Raw genomic sequence first — 19,050 nt, forward strand, 5'->3', positions numbered from 1 at the left:
CAGCAACCCTGGTGCCATCTCTGCTCCCTGCCTGCCTCTCCCAGACCGCCTTTAGTCAGCTGAGGTTACCTTGCCTGTCTGCCACTGCTCCACAGTTACCACTTACACGCCTGGGTCAGCCAGCCACTCATCATGGGGAGTGGACAAAAAGCCACTTGAAACCCTGCTCACTGATAGAAGAGGGACAGCAGCCTATGCAGATTGCTTGACACAACGTGAGCAAATCCAGAGCGAAAGGTAAAGCAAGTCAGGTTCCATGTATTGGTACTGTTTGCAGACATGCTGATTCTCATTCCTTTGAACAGAGCCTTTTTCTTCCAGAAATTATTTTAAGGAAATATTTAAACTGTATCTCCTGAATATTTCACTTAAGACACCAGAGGAAAAGATTGGCTGCAAGTCTGCATCTAATAAGCAACTGAGAATTGTGTTCATCTGGGCTGTGCACAGGCTGGCACTGCAGCCTCAGGAAAAGGGCAAATATGGCCAGGGCTTTTTTTTTTTTTTTTTTTTTTTTCAAATACGCTCTGAAAACCCTGCCTGCTGTAGGGATGGAAGTGTTCAAAAGCAACAGCGACAATCTACATTACCAGCAGCTCCATCAGAAGTACATGTGCCCAGGTGCCCTGTCTTCACAGATGTTTTGCTCTCATTTTGAGCTGAAAATGTAACTTTTTTGTTGAGAAAGGCTTTCAGATCTCGTTAAAAATAGCCTAATAGTAGCTTTGGATTTGACTGACAAGCTAGCTGTTATTATGGCATTTTCACTGTAACAGTCTAGTAATTTTGACCCAAAGAAACAATGATCTTATTCCTTGGGAGGAAGGACAGAGTAACAAAATTTGGAGGTCCCGTGATGACACTGAATCTCTTTGTTGTCAAAGTAAGCTATGAAATCATCTGCTTTCCTGCTAAATCCCACTAGGGACTAAGTGTCCTTCACAGAGCACATGTTCCATAGAAGAAGATGGGGGCATGGAAGAACCATCTTCTTGCCCCATGGGGAGGTGTGCTGCCCCACATCCTGTGACTTCTGGAATTGATGCAAGTGTGTTTTCCCACCTCTGTCAGCAACCACTAAAGTGGGCAGAAACCTTGTAAGGTTCTTTATATATTGTGACTTCATCAAAAATTCTGCTGGAGTAGTGTCACCAGTGTGTTTCAGTTATTTTGGGAATGGAGGAGAATGAGATACTGCATCTCTCTCTGTCAGGCTCCACTGCCAGCCAGGTGGTCTGTACTTGTTGGAATTCTCCATCCTTGTGTGTGTTTGCTAGAAGTCTTTGGGTGTGAGCTACATGAGGGATGATATGAAGTGAGAGGAAAATTTTAATAAAACTTTTTTCATCATTCAGTTGGAACTTTTCTGTTCCTACTCAAGAATACATTGTTAAGAAGAACAGTCCTGTCTTTGGAGAGGCCTTCCTCTGTTACCTCTAAAGAAAACAAAAGGATGCTTAAAAAAAGGTTGATAATATACAGCTGATGTTTCCATTCAAGTTCAGCTTGCCTTACATGAAAAAGAAGTTGAACCAAAAAGCTCCTTACAAACATTTCTACTGGTTTCCAAGTAAGTAGCTATGCCATGTTTCCTAAAAATTGAAGTATTTGAAAACATATCTAATAGTTTTACTCTTGCTTTGCAGTATGACAACCAATCTGTGTGTCTTTTCCCAAAGTATACCCTAGTTTGCAAAACACCAAAATTACTAAACGGAGGTTTTGAAACTTCCTCTGCAACTACATACTTTTTTTTTTTTCCTGGAGCACTCATACTGGGCTGTTGTGACTCAAATGTTCTGTGGGCAAAGCTTATGTGCAAAAAGTCGAAGGTGTTTTGTGTTATCCAAGTGATCTCAGCAACTGCACCTGTCTAGTGGAGTGTAATTTAAAACAGATTTGAACTTCAATGAGGTTTGCAGAAGAAGGCATGTTTGTGAAGTATCAGAAGGGATGTGGCACAGCATGAACAAGAGAAGAAACATATATTGCTTCCGTAAAAAATGCTACTGTCTGCAACTGATGAGTAAATTCTTTTGTATTTCTGTCATCAAGGGTTACAGAAGAAATCGACTGGAATATGCAAACCTGTACAGGCCTGAGCATATAACAGAGATGAAGGAAAATCCTTACCAGGAGCATGTCATGTAATCAAATTCTCCTCAGTTGCCTTTTACTGAAGGTTCAGCTCTAGACAAGAGCAAGAAATAAAAGCATCACTTTGCCTTCCTTTCAGGTCTGGTTTTCACAGAAGAAACCTTAAAGTTCAGTATGTGCAAAGCCATCAGCTTCTGCACACTTGACCACAAATACTAGTGATTTTTACAGTTTTCATTTGTTCTATATAAAGATTTAAACTTTAAATGCAAATCAGAAAAAAAAAACCTCAAACCACAAACAAAAACTTTCTTTGAGACAGAAGCACTAGTGTTCCTTATTATTCATGTATTTTTGCATGATTTCAGGTACCAGAATCACTGTCTTTTTTATGTCTACCAGCACTTCTTCACAAATGAGGCAGTTTTGGAATTAGGGCCGTTATTTAGGATCTTGGCCTTCCATAAAGCACCAGGCCCTGTGAAACCATTCTATCCTTCGTGTGCCAGACCACAGACCCTTCCAAAACTCCATGGATAGATTTTGAGAGAGCATGATACTTAAGTACGTGTCAAAATCAGCTTTTTACACTCGAATATTTGTGACCACTATATACCTCTCCAGTGAAGTTTGTGCCACTACAGCAAGTGCCCTGACAGTGACTTTCGAGGCAGATCAGTGGTTTTGGATTTTTCACGGCAGCGCTCCTCCCAGTGTTGTTGGCACCAATAAAGTAGTGTAAACAGCGAAGCTGCTGTCAAGGGCTATTTCTCCTGTTCCCCAGTCCTGTACAGCAGCCTCGTGCGGTGCAAGTGACAATAAAAAGCAGAGAGAGGAGCAGCAGCGAAGGACAGGTGAGGTGTGGCTCAGCCTCCCCCTGCACCGGGATGCCGGGGACGGCGCCGGGCCCTCCCTGCGCCACTGCCGAGCACTTTGGGGCGCTGCCTGACCACTGCGGGCTGCCCCTTGTCGCCCCGGAGGGCATGGAGAAAGCCAGCTATCTTCCGACTGTTGTTCGTACAGGTGCTGAAGCCACTTCTGGAAAAAGAAAGGAAAAAAACCCAAAAAACCACGAAACAACAAAAGAAAACAACCGTCCCCCACCCTCGGAGAGGGGGCAGAGCTGCGCACGCCGCCGCGGTAGCGGAGGGCAGCCCGGCGCGCCGGCTGAACGGGGCAGGAGGAGCGGAGACACACGGGCTGGGCTCGGCTCCCCGCTGAGCTCCGGCTTCCGCGCCTGGGCGGTGCGGCCGCAGGGACGGGGGGCGGCGCGGCCTGCTCCTCACGGCGGGGCGGCCGGCGCGGTCCCCCCGGGGCAGTGGAGGCGGCGGCGGGGCCGCCGGGGCCCGCGCCCCTGTCAGGCGGCGGCGCAGTGCGGGGCCGCCACCGCCGCTCTCCGAGCCCCGCCGCCGCCCGGCTCCCTGCGCTCACTTTTATATTTGCGCGCCCTTTCCCTGCTCGGTGACGTGTCCCGCGGCGCGCCCAACCCGCGGCGCGCTCTGGTCAGGACAATGGGAGCGCCTGGGCCAATCGGCGCGGCGCTCGGCTTGGCGGCGGCCAATGGGCGCGGGGCTGTGCAGAGAGTAATGTTACCAGCGCCGCGAGTGTGAGGAGGCTGCGTATCGATCCCGCGCTCAGCCATTGCGGTGCACCGGGCTGCACAGCGACCCAGCCAGCGCTGGGGCCGGGCGGGCGGCCGCGGGAGCGTCTCTGGGGCTCGGGGCCGAGTGAGGGCTGCGTGCCGACTCTGTCTGACACGGGTGAGTACGCGCCGGGGGCCGCTGGGCCGGCCGGGCGCGCTCGCCCGCTCGCCCGCCCGTTCGCAGCCGGGCGGTGAGGCGGCGGTCGTCGTCGTGCCGCCGCCGCTGCATGACCGCGGAGCGCGGGGCAGCGCCGGCTCGGACGCCCGTACACAAAGGCGAGCGAGGCTGTGCCCGGGAGACCCTTTCCCGGGCGGCGAGCCCCCCGGCCGGGGCGGGGCGGGGGCGGCGGGCGACTTGGGGAGAGCGGGGCGGCGGGAGGCAGAGGAGCCGAGGTGGGGAGGGAGAGGCGGGCGGAGGGAGCCGGGCGAGCGGCCGGGGGTCGCCCGCCGCGGGGGGCGAGGGCCGCGCCGTGCCCCGCCGTAAGCCGCTTACACGGCGCCTCGCCGCAGCCGTGGCCGCGGTGGCGGGGCGGGCGGCGGGGCGGCGAGGGCTCCGGGCTTGCCGGGGCGGCGGGGAAGCGGGGCGCGGGCCGGGGCGCCGCTGGCCCCGCGGCCGCCCGGCTGTAACATGGCTGACGGCAGCCGCGAGCGAGAAAACAAGGCGAGCGGCGCGGAGCAGCAGAGGAGGCGCTCGGGCGGGCGGGGGCGCAGTTCGGGGGAACTTTTTTCTCCGGCAGCCGCCGCTCGCCCGAACGCGGGGCCGCCGTCCCCGGGGCTGCGCGGCTCGGCGGGGCGACGGAGCGAGCGGGGGGTCCCCGCCGGGGCTTCTACCGCGCCCGCGGGGCTCGGGCAGGCGCTGGAAGCGCGCTAGTCTCCCCCATCTTCTTCCCCCCCCCGCTCCCACCCACCTCCCCCCGTCTCCCGCCCGCCCTCCCCCGGCTGCAATGGCTGAGCGTGTGCGCCAGGGTAGCGGCGCGCTCACACAAAGGGAAGGGAAGGGAGGAAGGAGCCATGTTCTCTGCGCGGCGGCGGCAGCGGGCGACGCCACAGCGGCCATTCCGCGCCGCCCGGGCTGCGCTGCCGCCGCCGCCCCCGCGGGAGGGGGTCGCCGCCCGGCCCCGCCGCGGCCCCTCTCGGAGGGGGTCCCGCCGCCCGGGCTCGCCGCCCCGCCCGGCCTCGGGGGGTGTGGTGGCGGCGGGGGGGTGGGGAGCGGCCGGCTCTGCTCCTCGGCGCACAAAATGGAAGGAGGCTCGGCGGCGGGTGACCTCCTCCGCCAGGAGCCTGCGCCATGGCGGCCGCTCCCGCCGACACCGCCGCTGCGGCGGCGCGGCCGGCAGGGAGAGAGGGAGGGAGGGAGCGCAGGCCGGGGCTGCCTCGCCTCATGGCGGCCGGAGCGGGCAGGGCTGGGCACGGGGAGGGCCCCCCCGGCGCGGGGGGACGGGGGCGGCGGCGGGAGAACGCTTTGTCCCAGCGGGGCCGGGGGGCGGCCGCACCCGGGGGGTGCCCGGCTCCTGGGCATGTGCTCGCCGCTGCGAGCCCTCGCCTGAACGCGGAATAAAACTTACACACATTCTCCCTAATAACGGGACTAGTTTTTTGTTTGGGGTTTGTTTTTTTCTTTCCCTTTTTTTCTTTCTCTTTTCTTTCCTTCCTTCGTTCCCACCCCCAGCAGGTCTCTGGAGGGACTTGTGAAGTTTTCCTCTGCCCCCCTCAGAGGGGAAGCGTTCAAAATGGCGGGAAGGAGGAGGCTTTTAAACGGCGGCCGCGGGGTCGCGGTGCCGGGCCCTGCCCCAGTCCCCGGAGCCGCCTGCCCCCACTGCCCGGGCCCCGAGCCGGGAGCGTCCCCATGGCGGGCAGGAGCTGCTGCTTCAGCCCTCTTGTTTACTTGATACAAACTTCAGACCGGACGTGTTTAGTCACACAGCAGAAATCTGTTTCTGTCTATCCGCCAAACCGATAGGAAATACAGCTTCTGTGGCAATACGGGCAGGCACCGCCTGCCCTTTTTTTTTTTTTTTTTTTTTTTTTTCCCTTTCACGCTTTTTTTTTTTTTTTTTTTTTTTTTTTTTCTCTTCTTTTAATTTGTGCTGAAAAGCAGAGCTTGTCAGGGTGCGAGTGACTTTTTCCAGGGAGCTATGAAGAAATACTCCGAATGTCTGACTTGGGTGTGAAAGTTCCAGGAACGTATTTTTCAGTCCCTGAAAGTGTCAGATAGTGCTCTTGCTGAGCACAGCTCTGCTGGCTGTACATAAACGTTGTGCTTCACTCTGTGTAGGTTATAACACATTTGAACAAGTGAGTTGTTTCAGTCCTGTACTTCAAGGTATACCTGCAAAGGGTAGGCTTTGGCAGTACACATGCAGTACACACACAGAACATATGGCATAGAAAATAATAAAAAAGTCTATTTTGTAAATAAGCACCCAGGGCTTACAGGGAAGAGGTAAAAACATGGGCTGTAAAAAGAAAGAAGTCAGTAATCCAGAAGGCCACTGAGACAGGATGCTTGGGTACTCTTTCCCTCCTTTCAATAGAGTTTATTCTTCCCAAGCATATGATTAATACACCAGTAATAATGTGTGTGCAGTCTCCACTGCAGTACTTGCCTTCAGATTGCTTGGAAGGACAGTTCTTGTTTGCAGGAGGCCATAACAGCATGTTTTAAAGGCCCTTTTGAGATTTCAGGTTGCTTGCATCCAGGTCACATCAGACAGAGATGACAGAAATCTTCAGTAAATTTTCCATAAGGGAATCTTTTTCCCATTGTGTGATGTCAAAATACTGCTCCACCAGGTCGTGTTTGGCATGATCTTTGGTTGTGACTTACTTCCTGCCGTAGTTTGTTGAAAGTAGAAGTTTTTAAGGTGTCTCATTTGCTTCATTCCAGAAAATCAGCAAAAATGGGCAAAGGTGATCCTAAGAAGCCGAGAGGTAAAATGTCTTCATACGCCTTCTTTGTGCAAACCTGTCGGGAGGAGCACAAGAAGAAACATCCAGATGCATCAGTGAACTTCTCAGAGTTCTCAAAAAAATGCTCAGAACGATGGAAGGTAGGAATAACTGCTTAAAAAAATCCCACAAAACCTTAAATGACTGCTTTTTGTGAAATACCTTTCAAGATTGTAAATGATTTCTTTAAAAGCTAGGCTTTAGGTAAGTATGAAGTGTAGTTGTAAGATGAGTTGTAACCATCCATTGTCCCTCTCTTATCTTTAGCTCCCCCAACTGAAATTTTGGAATGGACTTTGGTGTGATTTTGAATCTTAAAATATTGTTTTGATCCTTATGTGTCCCTTCTGAGGTATTCTTTGATTCTAATTGCCTTCCAGACTATGTCTTCTAAGGAGAAAGGGAAGTTTGAAGATATGGCAAAGGCTGATAAGCTTCGTTATGAAAAAGAAATGAAAAACTATGTACCACCTAAGGGGGAAACAAAAAAGAAGTTCAAGGATCCAAATGCACCGAAGAGGCCTCCGTAAGTAGATTCCTAGCTTTAGGTTGTCTTGTTTGAGACCATCACACTGGTGTGTATCTATGAAATGGTAGTTCTATCCAGGAGCTTCAGAAATACAAGACTATATCATCTTCCTCACCAGTACTGTGAAGATAGGTTGAAATTTTAGTTATGAATGCTAAACTTTTATTTTCAGGTGGGCTGTCCCAATGTCAAAGTTGGAGTAATGGCAGCCTTTCAAAGTAGATGCAAAAATAGATTATGTGTGATTCTGACTGATTTTTCTAGTTTCTTTTAAGAGGATCATTCCTGTGTAATGTGGCAGTAAAGTACTGGAGGCCTTGCTCTCATCCATCACCTGTTGGCTTGAGCAGAATTTTTGATTGGCAGTCAATTTAAAATTGGAGAGTTTTGCACAGAACAGGTTTGAGGGGTGATCTTCCTGAAAACCAGCTTGGAAAATTTAAACTTGAGCCACACTATAATGACAGCTGGCTTCAAATTCATCTCCTACTAGACACCAGTATTTTATTATGTGTGTGTTTTAAACTGAACTAGTGCTGAAAGGGGCAGGGAAGTTCGTTTACAAGCTAATGTTCTTACTTGGACTGGTGCTGTGGTCTGGAAATGCTACTTTCCTCACAAATCCTGCAGCTTCCCACCTCTAACAGTTGTGACATAACATTTGCTGTTCTAGTATCATTCACTTACTCTAATTTCTAAAGCTTTTCTCTGTGTCTGGTATATAAAATCTGCATATCTGGGGATCCTGCCAAAGATGAGACCAGATGTGCAGCATTACTTGAGAGAAGAGGGTGCTTTGAGTTTGCAAAGTGGCTTGTTCAGTTCTGATACCTTCCATTGTAACCAACATCTGTCTCACTTATTTAGGTGCTTTTTCCAAAATGCTCTTAAGGAACAGTAGCAAAGGTCCCAAAAGTTGCTGCTGTAGGGAAGTCTAAAATTTAAATAATCTTCTCTTATTTTTCCTCTGTAGTTCGGCTTTTTTCTTGTTTTGCTCCGAGTTTCGTCCAAAAATCAAAGGAGAACATCCCGGTCTGTCCATTGGAGATGTCGCAAAGAAACTGGGAGAGATGTGGAACAACACCGCTGCAGACGAGAAACAGCCTTACGAGAAGAAGGCTGCTAAGCTGAAGGAGAAGTATGAAAAGGTAACACTGACATGTAGGAAGATGCCTTGAGGAGGTCAAACCTCAGTTTAGACAGTTTTTTCTTTATTATGTACCCCGATATTGCAAATTATAATATGCTAATGACGTCCTTTGTTAGATTTTTTGAAAAAGGTTGAATACAGGAGCAAATGGTTCATTGGCGTAACACTAAATTGGAGTCCTTTACCTTGAACTATTTGCATTTGTCTGTAATTTTGAGCTGTCACTGGTGCTTTAATAAATACTGTGGGTTCTGTATTGTTACTAAATCCATAGGTCACAGCAGAATTTCAGTTGAGTTGGTAGCAGTAAGTAATGCTGGTAAGGAATGAATTGATTCTCCCTAACTTTGGACATACTGGTGAGCATCCTTGACTGTTAGGATAAGTGATACACATAGATAATTTTTAAAATGTATTCCTGGGAAAATGACAAAACATAAAGGAGATGCTAGTTTTAGGCATGTGTTTTTCTTAGACCTACTTAGTGTCCATGTCCTTTGTAGTAATGAATTTGGTTAATTATGCATAAGAAGCAGCTTGTCAAACAGTTTTTTAAATTATTAAGAGTAAACCCTGCCATCATAATTGAAGTTGTAGAGTGCTGTTGTGCACACAGGATTGTGCTACATGCTGTTTTATTTCCAGAGGCAGATTCCCATCCCAATATGTGAAAGCCAGGGCAAGAGGAGGGTTGCACATTGTCATCCCCTGAGGATGCTTCACAAGGTGTCAGTGACCACCTATAGCTGGCATACAGCACCTCTGTCCATTGTGAGCTGTCACCTTCCTTTGGGTATTTCTCCTGCTGGCAAACAAATCCAGGTTCAAAATTTTTGCACTGTAGTGTGCCAGGTGGAACCTTGGAACCCTGTGATGTGCCAGAGAGGAGTTGAGCTCTAGGAGCTTTCCCATGTGGTGCACTCTGTACAGCTTCATGGTAATTGCTGGTATACACAGCCAATGCAACTGGGATGTTTTGTAAATGATAAATTATTAATCTTTATTTGCAGATATTATTTAAATTTTAAGTAGTAATGTCTTTATTTCTTACACTTACATGTGAGGTTTTAAGGTGTGGTAATCTTCACTATTCCACTGTTTGGCCTTTGACTTAGTGGATATCCTATCTTCTCAAAATTTCTGCTAAGCTTTAAGGGAGTCCAAGAGAAGAGTAAGTTTAGTGGTATAGTGTTTGTTAAGTGGAGAGTATTTGAAGATTTGAGCCATCTGTGTCAGTCTGTTAATGTTTCTCTGTAGCTGGCATGTGTAAGCTTTGTAGATCAATTCTCCTGCCTGTTATTTTACTGCTTTGGCACAAAGTTGGGAAGTCTTAACTGCTTTTATGACTGTGGCTTCCAGGTACAGTTTTGACTTCACTTTAACAGGAACTGAATTTTGTGTGTTTCAAACAACTAGAATAAATTTATTGCATGCAGAAGGTGGCACTGTCTACCCTTTAATCAAGTTCTTATACCTTTTATTTTGTAAACTTCTGTTAGGCAGAGTTCAGTCTAACTGCTCTTTGCTGAGGCGTAACATTGCAGCTGTTAGGCTGGGTCACTCTGGTGTGTTCCGGGTGGCTAATCCCACTTTTGTGCCTCAAACAAGGGTTTTCCTGTGTGTTTCTTTAGGCGTTGTAGGAGATGGGGCTAGAAAGGGACCTTAAGAGGTCTCCCTACTTCGTTTCCTTGTGGGATAGTGGGCTCAGCCATGCCTTTACCATCAGAGGTGGCAGCTTTTCCAGCCTGTTCCCAGAAGCCCAGCAATGGAGATTCTTTAGCCATAAGCAGTGTGTAGTAGCATGCCAGTGTAATTTCTGTGTTAGAGGGTTCCCGTTTCTTGGGCTTCAGTTCACCTCAGGGCTGCAGCCACAGCTCCTGGTCCTGCCTGTGCATATGCAGAAGGGGCAGATACCTGGGTGACTACTTCCACAAGTGCTCTGTGGAGCTTGCTCAGACCTCTTGGCTGGTTAAATCTTTGAGAGATTGTTCCTGCTTTTCTTCTCCAAGGATATTGCTGCATACCGGGCCAAAGGGAAGGTTGATGGAGGCAAGAAAGTAGTTGCCAAGGCTGAGAAGAGCAAGAAGAAGAAGGAAGAGGAGGAGGATGAGGACGAAGATGAAGAGGATGAAGATGATGAAGAGGAGGAAGAAGAGGAGGATGAAGATGATGATGATGATGAATAAGTCTCTTTTAGAGCAATTTCTTTCTTGTCTATAAAGCATTTAACCCCCCTGTACACAACTCACTCCTTTTAAAGAAAAAAAAAATTGAAATGTAAGGCTGTGTAAGATTTGTTTTTAAACTGTACAGTGTCTCTTTTTTTGTATAGTTAACACACTACCGAATGTGTCTTTAGATAGCCCTGTCCTTAGTGGTATTTCAATGGCCACTAACCTTGCCTGGTACAGTGTGGGGGTTGTAAATTGGCATGGGAGTTATAAAGCAGGTTCTTGTTGGTGCACAGCACAAATTTAGTTACATTTGGGGATGTAGGTCATTTCTCATCTTCAGTTGTCTCTGATGCATCATAAAAATAATTGTTGTTCTGTTAACTGAATACCACTCTGTAATTGCAAAAAGGAAGAAAAAAAGTTGCAGCTGTTTTGTTGACATTCTGAATGCTTCTAAGTAAATACAATTTTTTTTATTAGTATTGTTGTCCTTTTAATAGGTGCCCTTGAGAATCATACTTTTTCTTTTCTCTCTTTTTTTTTTTTTTTTTTTTTTTTTTCTTTTTTTTTTTTTTTTTTCTTTTGAGGGAAACTCATCTTTTGCTTTATTGAATGCCCGTATGGGATCACGGGAATATTACAGTTTTCATCTTTCATATAACCAGCTGATAAACAAAGCTTTGATCTGCATACCCTGCATTATCATGATAGGGTAAGAAAAGAAATATATAGGCATATGATGAAAATATTCTTCCATAACTGGAAACAACAAAAATTCAATCTCAGCAAACGGATACTTGTTCAGATTTTTGTGAAATGTAATATTCTATTGCATTGCATGAGTTTACCAGTCTTGGAGAGTTGAGAAGTACAGAGTTCAATTTTACAGAAACTAAATACTTTGGGGGGTGGGGAGGGAGGGAGTGTTAAATTTTGTCCTAGAAGGACCCATAGGAAGAGTGTATGTCCATCTGGTGTAGAGAAATTTACAGGTCTGACTCTGTTACCATGTAATGGAAGTTATATTTGTAAATCTCTGAACACCTGGGAGTGATGAGCGTACCTAAAATGTGTAAAGTTAAAAGCATGAAATGACCATATTATTTTTTGGTGACAGGTCTGGTGATGGCCACGGGCTTTATACCATGAGACTCCTGGTAGCAAAGGGCCCACAAGAAATGATTTTTCTTTCTAAGATTTCTATAAATGGTACCATTATTATTTGTTAAATCTATGTAAATTCATATTTGTATTCTTGAAATTCTAGTTTTAGCCCTTTAAACAAAGTTGTATATTGTCTCAAATTGAAAATGAGATAAGATGTATTTTTCCTGTTAGGTTTTATACCGCACTCTTGATGTTTGCCCATTTTTAAGTTAAATATAGTTGTATGGAAAAGTACATTTTATTAAATTTTGCATTAAAAAGTTAAATGTTTATGGTTATACCAACAATGTCTAATTTGGTCAAATACAGTTCTCTTCCAAAACCAAAGCTAAGGGGTTTTTTGCATATTTAGTAAAACTTCAAGTGCTGGCAGCTGTAACTATTTTCACATATACCTGCTTACCAGTTTGGGGGACAATTCGGCAATTTTGTGGTTACAAAATTATGGTTCTCTTAAGTGCCAGTGTTTAAAAACAAACAAAAGAAAAGCATTCTTGTAATTTTACACGCTTTTGTGATGGAATATTGTTTTGTTATACAATTTTGACTTTCAGATTCTTATTTCAATTTGCATTTATGTATAACTTCAGGAGAAATATTGAACATCTGAAATCCTGGATGATACTAATAAACTAATAATTGCAGAGGTTTTAAATACTTAGTTAAATGGCTCACTTAATACCCTAAGGATTTGGGGGTTTTTGTGTGTGTTGCTGTTCTCAGATATGTACATCCCTGCTTTCTGTTTCAAGCAGAAGAATGATGCTGTTTGCAAGGTCTCGATATAGAGAGGGTAGGACAGACAGCCTTTTTTGTCTCCTTAAACTGGATATTACACATTCAAATGCTCGTAACCGATGACAAATAAATTTTCTGTGCTGAAGGGTTTTTTGTTTCCCCAGGTCATCAGAGGAAAGTAGACACATTTCTTGTTCTTGGAACAAGCATACTTAATGAGATCCCCATAATCTTGTGCCTTTGTTCTTGGTGCTTGATGTTGACAGAAGTAACCTAGAGGATTCATCTGAACTTAGAAGATGAGTAGCAAGCACTTCCCTGGCAGCCAGGCATGGCCTTTGCCTTGCCTTTGACTTCAGCACGTTGGTAACAAACAACGTGCTGGAGGTTGAGGAGGGTAGGTAATGTAATTACCAATGCTGCTTACTGAGGAAAAGAACCCCCTGTATCTCACTGCAGAGGCTGGTGTTGGGTGGGAGATGCTTCAAAGCTTCTCCAGCTCTCCAGAGTGGCCATTTTCTCAGGAGCACTTGGTATGTTCCTGTAATTCAGCTGAGCTGGTGCATGGGTATTGGGACTGAAGCCTTCGCTTGTGTCTGCTATAAAACCATTGGATACAGTGGAAGTGTTCTTTGGTGAAGAGGAGTGCCATAGGTAGATTAATTCCCCTTTTTAAAGAAGAGCTTCTGAGGATTGTTGGTGGAAAGGACCTCGCTGTTCCACAGCTGTGCTCCCCTGCAAGCTCCAGTGGTTAATTATTCCTCTTGGTCAAAACTATCTGAGTCTCTTCACTGGTAGGTCAGACTTGGCCACTCCAGGATTACTTGATCCGAGGTCAGTTGCTGCTGACGCTACAGCTTGAATCTGCCTCCCCTTGATCTTTAAAAGAGCTTGCTGTAGAAGAGGGATCGTGATTGGTGAAAATGCGACTGTTTTAGTGTTCCCACTAGAAGAACTGACAGCATTGACATCGCTATCAAAAAGCATCTCCCAGGGCTTTAACCTTCACATAAATGCTTGTTGTAGAGGCAAAGAAAAGGCGCTTGGTGTTCTCAACAACAACAAAAAATTGATTGGTCTGGAAAGAACTTGAATGTTAATATGTGGGAGTTACGATACCTTGAATGCTAAATGAAGCCAGACTGATTTTTATGGTTGTTTATTTCGAGTTGGTCCTGAAAGGAGCTGCAGTTGCAGCCACCTAGATATGCTAGATGTGCTCTGTAATTTTAAGCTGGTTTAAATGTATGGACAGTGTTCATCCCTTCTGACAAGCTTTCAGTGGTCACACCAGCTCTAGCAAACAGCTGAGCTTATTTAACAAAATACTTCTGTCCAGGCAAAGGGGCCCTTGGAAACGTGAACTGAGGGGTGTGAAATGGCTGATTTTTGTAGCATAATTAGGGTGCTGCTGACACTGAGCCTCTTTACAGCTGCTTTTATCAGTGTAGCCAGCCTATCCTGAAGGAGAAAAGGCTGAGTAACAGCTGGGTCTAGGTTTGCTAGAAAGTGGGAAGGTGGATTTGTGTGACTCTTCCAGAAGAGGAGAGGGGCAGACTGCAGCCACAGCATTACGTTCTCTGAATGGGGGACAAGCCAAGCTTGGGAAAAACCTCTCCTAATTCTTGCTAGCCTAAGGGTTAGACCTGCTAGTTAGAATAAACATTCCCATTCTGCCTTCTCAGCTATGCCTGACAGGAGATTAAAGGAATAAAGGCAATGTGCTGTGTTGGGTTATAATGAGTTATTCAATACAGGGTCTGTAACGGAGACATGGCAAAATACAAAGATAGGGTTTAATACAAGAGATGGTTAATTTTCACCATTTCCAGGCTGTGCCAGTGGCACCTGACCAGCTACAGGCTTTTAGGACTCAAATGTACCAATCATTTTATTAATAACAGTAAAATGCCAAATATTTTCAAGCATTCCTCCATTATATTCTTTAGCTCATGAGTCTCTACTTGACTGCAGATTGCATCTTTTTGGGGCGCTTTAGCAGAAAATAACTGTGTGACATTTTCCTTTGGCAGGCTGCAGCAGACATTATTTTAGCACCTGAAATACATTCAGGAACTTTTACAAACGGGCTAAGTCCAATGGTGTGCCTAAATGTCGGTGTGTATCGATAAACTTTTCCCCAGACTTAGCTACTGTATTGCATTCTACACCTTAAAACTGCTTTGAGGTGGTCTTAATTTAGCCTAGCTTATCCACTTTAAATTAACACCAGCCTTTATTCCAAAGCAATGTACTTGCAGACAAGCTGTCAGACTATTCCAATGTTTGAGTAAGAAAAAACCAGGAAAAGTAAATCTCTGTCAGACTATTCCAATGTTTGAGTAAGAAAAAAACAGGAAAAGTAAATCTCTGAGGGTTTTTTTTATCATTTTGCTGAAGTTGTCTTGCGTTTTTATTTTGCGTATGTTGTGTGTGCCCTGGCTTTTCTTTTGACAGTACTTCAAGCTGAAAAACAAAGATGGATTTTTTTTTTTCCCCCGGTGAATTTATTATGAAGAATGAAGGTCAGATTCCTCTTACGGCTGCTTTGTGCTGTTGAAAAATACAGTGTGGCTTCTGCTTCGAGAGCACCTAATTTTGAAATCCATCTTGCTGAAGCAATTGCTATTAGAGGTGACCCACAAGAGAGACGAGCCTTCCCTTTTGCCACTCTGTGATGGAATAAAAGACTTGAGCGATAAATTAGCTTAGTCTACCTGTTTGCCACATCAGAAGCTCAAGCCTTCCCTGCAGCAGGAGTGCTCGAGATCAAGCTAAGCAGCAAGAGGCAGAGCAGCACAGAGCAAGGAGGACAGACAGGCAAATGTGGGGTTTTTTTTAACTACACCTTTTAAAATTTTGCTTCCATTGTTAAAAAGTGTTTGACTTAAATGACGGTCATTCGGCATAGAGGAAGTTTATCCACGTGCTTCCAGCAGCCTTTCACCTATTAAGGCAGCAAAAGCTCAATTCATGTGTTTCTGACCTCCCAAAAGTTCCTCAGTAAAAACAGGAAGGACCAAGCACTACAGCTTGAATGCCTGGAAAGGACCCATCTCCCTGCACATCTTACAGCAGCAAGAGGTCACCATGTAAATAGTTTTTCCAAGAAGTCATTCAAAAAATCAGGCCTACGGAGGGGAAACTGAGGACGTGTGCTGCTGTGTTTGGCAGGGGCATTTGTTACCAAGGATAAAAACGGTTTTGAAGAAATGTCTGGGAAGACATCCCTGACCCCTCCTGCTCCTTCCCAAACTGAAATGTAAGAAAACAATGAAAATAATGCCTTTAAGGGAAAAAAGTCTCCCTTGCCAAAATGCTGGGGTTGACCACACTCTTCCTCATCCCAGCCCAGGGGAAAAATGCACATCCCCTAAACACTGGCCAGCATCACTACAGATGGTGTGGGGGGCATCGATGGCAACTGGGGGGGTCAGTCCCAGCAGCCCCCTCCTTGCTGCCAGTTCATTCTTGGTGAGAGTGGAGACACTCAGTGTGAAAACTGCTGGGAAGAACATCAGGTCATGCCAGGGCTGGGTGCCTCAAGCCTGGCTTTGAAACACAAATGCAGAGGGAGCACAGGATGGTGGGCTGCAAGTACAGATAACAGGAACCAGCCCTCTGAAAACTCAGCCACGCAGTTAAAAACCAGGGTGATCTTTAAAACACCTCTCAAATTTGTGCAGTGGTGATTCCTAGAAGAGAGAACTTTCTTGCAAGACGTGCGCTGGTAAATGATTGAATAACAGTGACTCATGTTTTATTATCAGACTTGACTCTAGCAGCGCTTACGTTCGCTTCAGATTTGTTGACACACATTTCTCCTGACGTCTGCCAATAAGGAAGATGCTGTGGACCAGCACTGTAATGTAAAACTGGTACTGGAAAATGAAGATGAGGGCGATCACAGCCTGAGCCCCCCGGCACCAGAGCAGCTTTTGAGAAGGGGTTGGTTTTGCAATACCAGCCACCGATGGAAAGTGCTGGTGGGTTTCTGCCCAGGGGCGCTGAGAGGCTCGGCACCCACGTGGGTTGTTTCGCAGGACTAATCCCTTGGAACCTGCCTGAGGCTGATGTCTGGTCCCAGAGTCACACCCCGGAGTGTGTAAGTAGCTCCCAGTGGGAGGCTGCCAGGGAATGAGACCTCTCCTTGCACCAGCCCTGCTGTGTCTGAGTCTCCTTACAACGCTGTTTCCTTTGAGGTGGAAGAAGGAAGTGTTCTATTTTTGGGGACCGTTCGCACCAGATGTTCGGTGACGGCAGCACTGTCTCTATCACTGCATGCTCTGCTGCCGCCCAGGAGCGCCCGGGTCCTGCCTCCCTGCCTGTGCCGCTGCTGACCCTGCCCCTCTCCTGCCCTGCCTGACCTCCACCGCTGGCAGCCCTGCTCCGGGAGGGGAGGAGTGAGTTCACGTCCTCCGGCTGCAGGGGGCTGCATCCGCGTCCCCCAGGTATCGCAGGAGGGTTGTCGTGCGGCCCCACCTCCCCCAGGCAGTCAGTGCCAGTCCCGTGGGGCCGGGGATGCTCAGGGACACCCCAACACCGAGAGTGGCAATTTCTTCCACAGACCCGCAGCACAGAGTGATAAACAATAATCTTGCTGCTTTCACAGGGTACAACATTCTCAGGATGTGCTGCTGCTGCCTGGGATCGATGTCCCTGGTCTGCTGGCCTCGACACTCGTCTTTGAGTCCCCTGTTCCTTCTGACGTGGGTTTTTCTTTTCATCTGAATCATTCAGTATGACTTTGGAGCACAATGGAGCTGTGATTTTTTTCGAAGCCGCCAGCCTGCAGGAAACAGAAGGTCTCTGAATAAAAGGGAGGCTCTTGTTACAACTTCCCTCTTATTTACTGTTCCCAGTAGCAGAGAAGTAAAAAGACAATGAATGAAATGGAGGATTAATCACGCGTAGCACTGAAATATAAACAAGGAGACAGCGCGTCCCAGAGCGCGGCTCCGAGCAGTGGCTCGTGCCCGCAGTGTGCAGAAATCTCTCAGCACTGAGACCTCCTGGATTTCATGAAAAAGGCCAAAAGGCACAGGAGGCTCCACAGGTGGTTTTTCAAAGGTAAACTTGCAAACTGAGTAATTTCCGTGGACTTTTCTCTGTTCAGTGCTCTTAAGTTCAAGTTGATATCCCCTGCGCTTAATCACTGGTCCCTGACTTTTGCAGAGAAAACTCCCTGTTTTCCTATTTTTCTGCATTAATTTTAAAACAATAAAAGTTCAGGACAACTCCTTCGTCCCACAAAAGACTTAAAAATGCTTCAGAGAGAACCTACTGTGCTGCACAGTATGTAGCTCTACTCAAAAAAAGGGGGGTGTGGTCATTAACCTTGCTCTCTTCTTCACTTGTTTTTGGGTTGGTATCCAAACACCAAAGGATTGCTAATCATGTTCTTTATTTAGTTTTTTAATCAGAGGTTTACCTGTATTTGATATCCAGCTATAGATTTTGAGCATTCACACCAGCCTTTGCCAAGGTGTTGAGCTCCTGAGTTAATTGGTAATAAATTAACTTCGGGAGGTTGTTTGTGTGAGGCAGATTATGTGCATGCAGCTTTGTGAAGGTTTTTAGTGAAGCAAAATGTAGGAAAGAAAAGTGGAAACAGGGATGCATAACACAATTCAAATTGCCTGAAATGCCTGTAATAAATAGTTGTTTTGTGTATCTGAATATCTGCATCTGTCAGATAAGTACTGTTGAGTTTTTGACATTGGGTGGATGCATTTAATGTCAAGGTTGAGGCGAAGTGGAGTGCATAATTGTAAAACTGATAGGGAAGCTGCTCCCCATCCTTACTCTAAACCTCTTAACTGTTCATTTTACAGTTCTCTTTAGAAAACATACATGAAAAACCTCAGGAAAGTTTATTTGGGCCACCTGCAATAATAAAATTGAAGTGACCCAAGTCTGAAAATAACACCATACACAAGTGAGTATAAAAAGCCAGAGCATGGGATATATTTAAGCTAAAAACCAAAACCAACCCATGTGTGTTAACACAAGACTTGGAGGATTGTGTGGATACAAGTCTAGGTGACCAAAGAGGTGGTGCTGCTTACCTAATCCTTGCTGTAACCTTCTGCCCAGACTTTGCCTGCGCCTGGGAGCCTGGGGCAGGCTCTGGGCAGGCAGGAGCCCTGCCAAAGACTCCTCCTGGCTTTGTCTCCCTGCCTTCCCAGGGGCTTTCCAGCTTGCCCTTTGTTTCACTTTCTCTTTCTGCTGTGCAGGGCTGTGCTGGAAGGGCTGCAACATCCTCTATCAGTTATTTACACTATTTGCATGGAAATAATAACAAAACAAACGTTCTTTTTAATATTAGGATTAATTTTTTTAAATGCTGCTAAAACCATGCTGGTGCTGTATTAAACTAGTTGGTGATACTTTTTAAAATGCCCTTTCTAAATACTTTTTAAGAGGGGAATTGCATTAACCTCTCAGCTGCAGCTTCCCTGTTTACACACAGCAAAAGGCACTGCCAGCCTGACCCTGCCTTGTCAGGAGCAGAACAGTGACCCCTGTGGGTCCCACCACCCTGATCCCCTGGCACCTGCAGCCTCCAGGTGACTTCATTTGCCAGCAATTCCCTGGAGGGAAA

At 46.6% G+C, this 19,050-nt stretch overlaps 1 protein-coding gene across 1 annotated transcript; it reads left to right on the forward strand.

Moving 5' to 3' along the window:
• The first annotated feature begins 3,724 nt into the window (after positions 1-3,724).
• HMGB1 (high mobility group box 1) lies at positions 3,725-12,596 on the forward strand. Its single transcript, XM_083885220.1, has 5 exons — positions 3,725-3,857; positions 6,627-6,789; positions 7,069-7,214; positions 8,191-8,365; positions 10,377-12,596. The coding sequence occupies exons 2-5, from the start codon at positions 6,640-6,642 to the stop codon at positions 10,551-10,553; spliced, it is 648 nt and encodes a 215-aa protein (XP_083741346.1). The 5' UTR covers positions 3,725-3,857; positions 6,627-6,639; the 3' UTR covers positions 10,554-12,596.
• Positions 12,597-19,050: the final 6,454 nt, after the last annotated feature.

Source organism: Zosterops lateralis (assembly GCF_965231275.1).
Source record: "Zosterops lateralis genome assembly, chromosome: 2".
NCBI lineage: Eukaryota > Metazoa > Chordata > Aves > Passeriformes > Zosteropidae > Zosterops > Zosterops lateralis.

What these genes read in the sequence shown, in the direction of transcription:
- HMGB1 (XM_083885220.1), top strand. Translation starts at nt 6,640, where the DNA reads ATGGGCAAAGGTGATCCTAAGAAGCCGAGAGGTAAAATGTCTTCATAC. An exon ending in AATGCACCGAAGAGGCCTCC is followed by an intron (nt 7,215 to 8,190) that starts GTAAGTAGATTC and finishes TTTCCTCTGTAG; the next exon opens with TTCGGCTTTTTTCTTGTTTT. An exon ending in TGAAGGAGAAGTATGAAAAG is followed by an intron (nt 8,366 to 10,376) that starts GTAACACTGACA and finishes TTCTTCTCCAAG; the next exon opens with GATATTGCTGCATACCGGGC.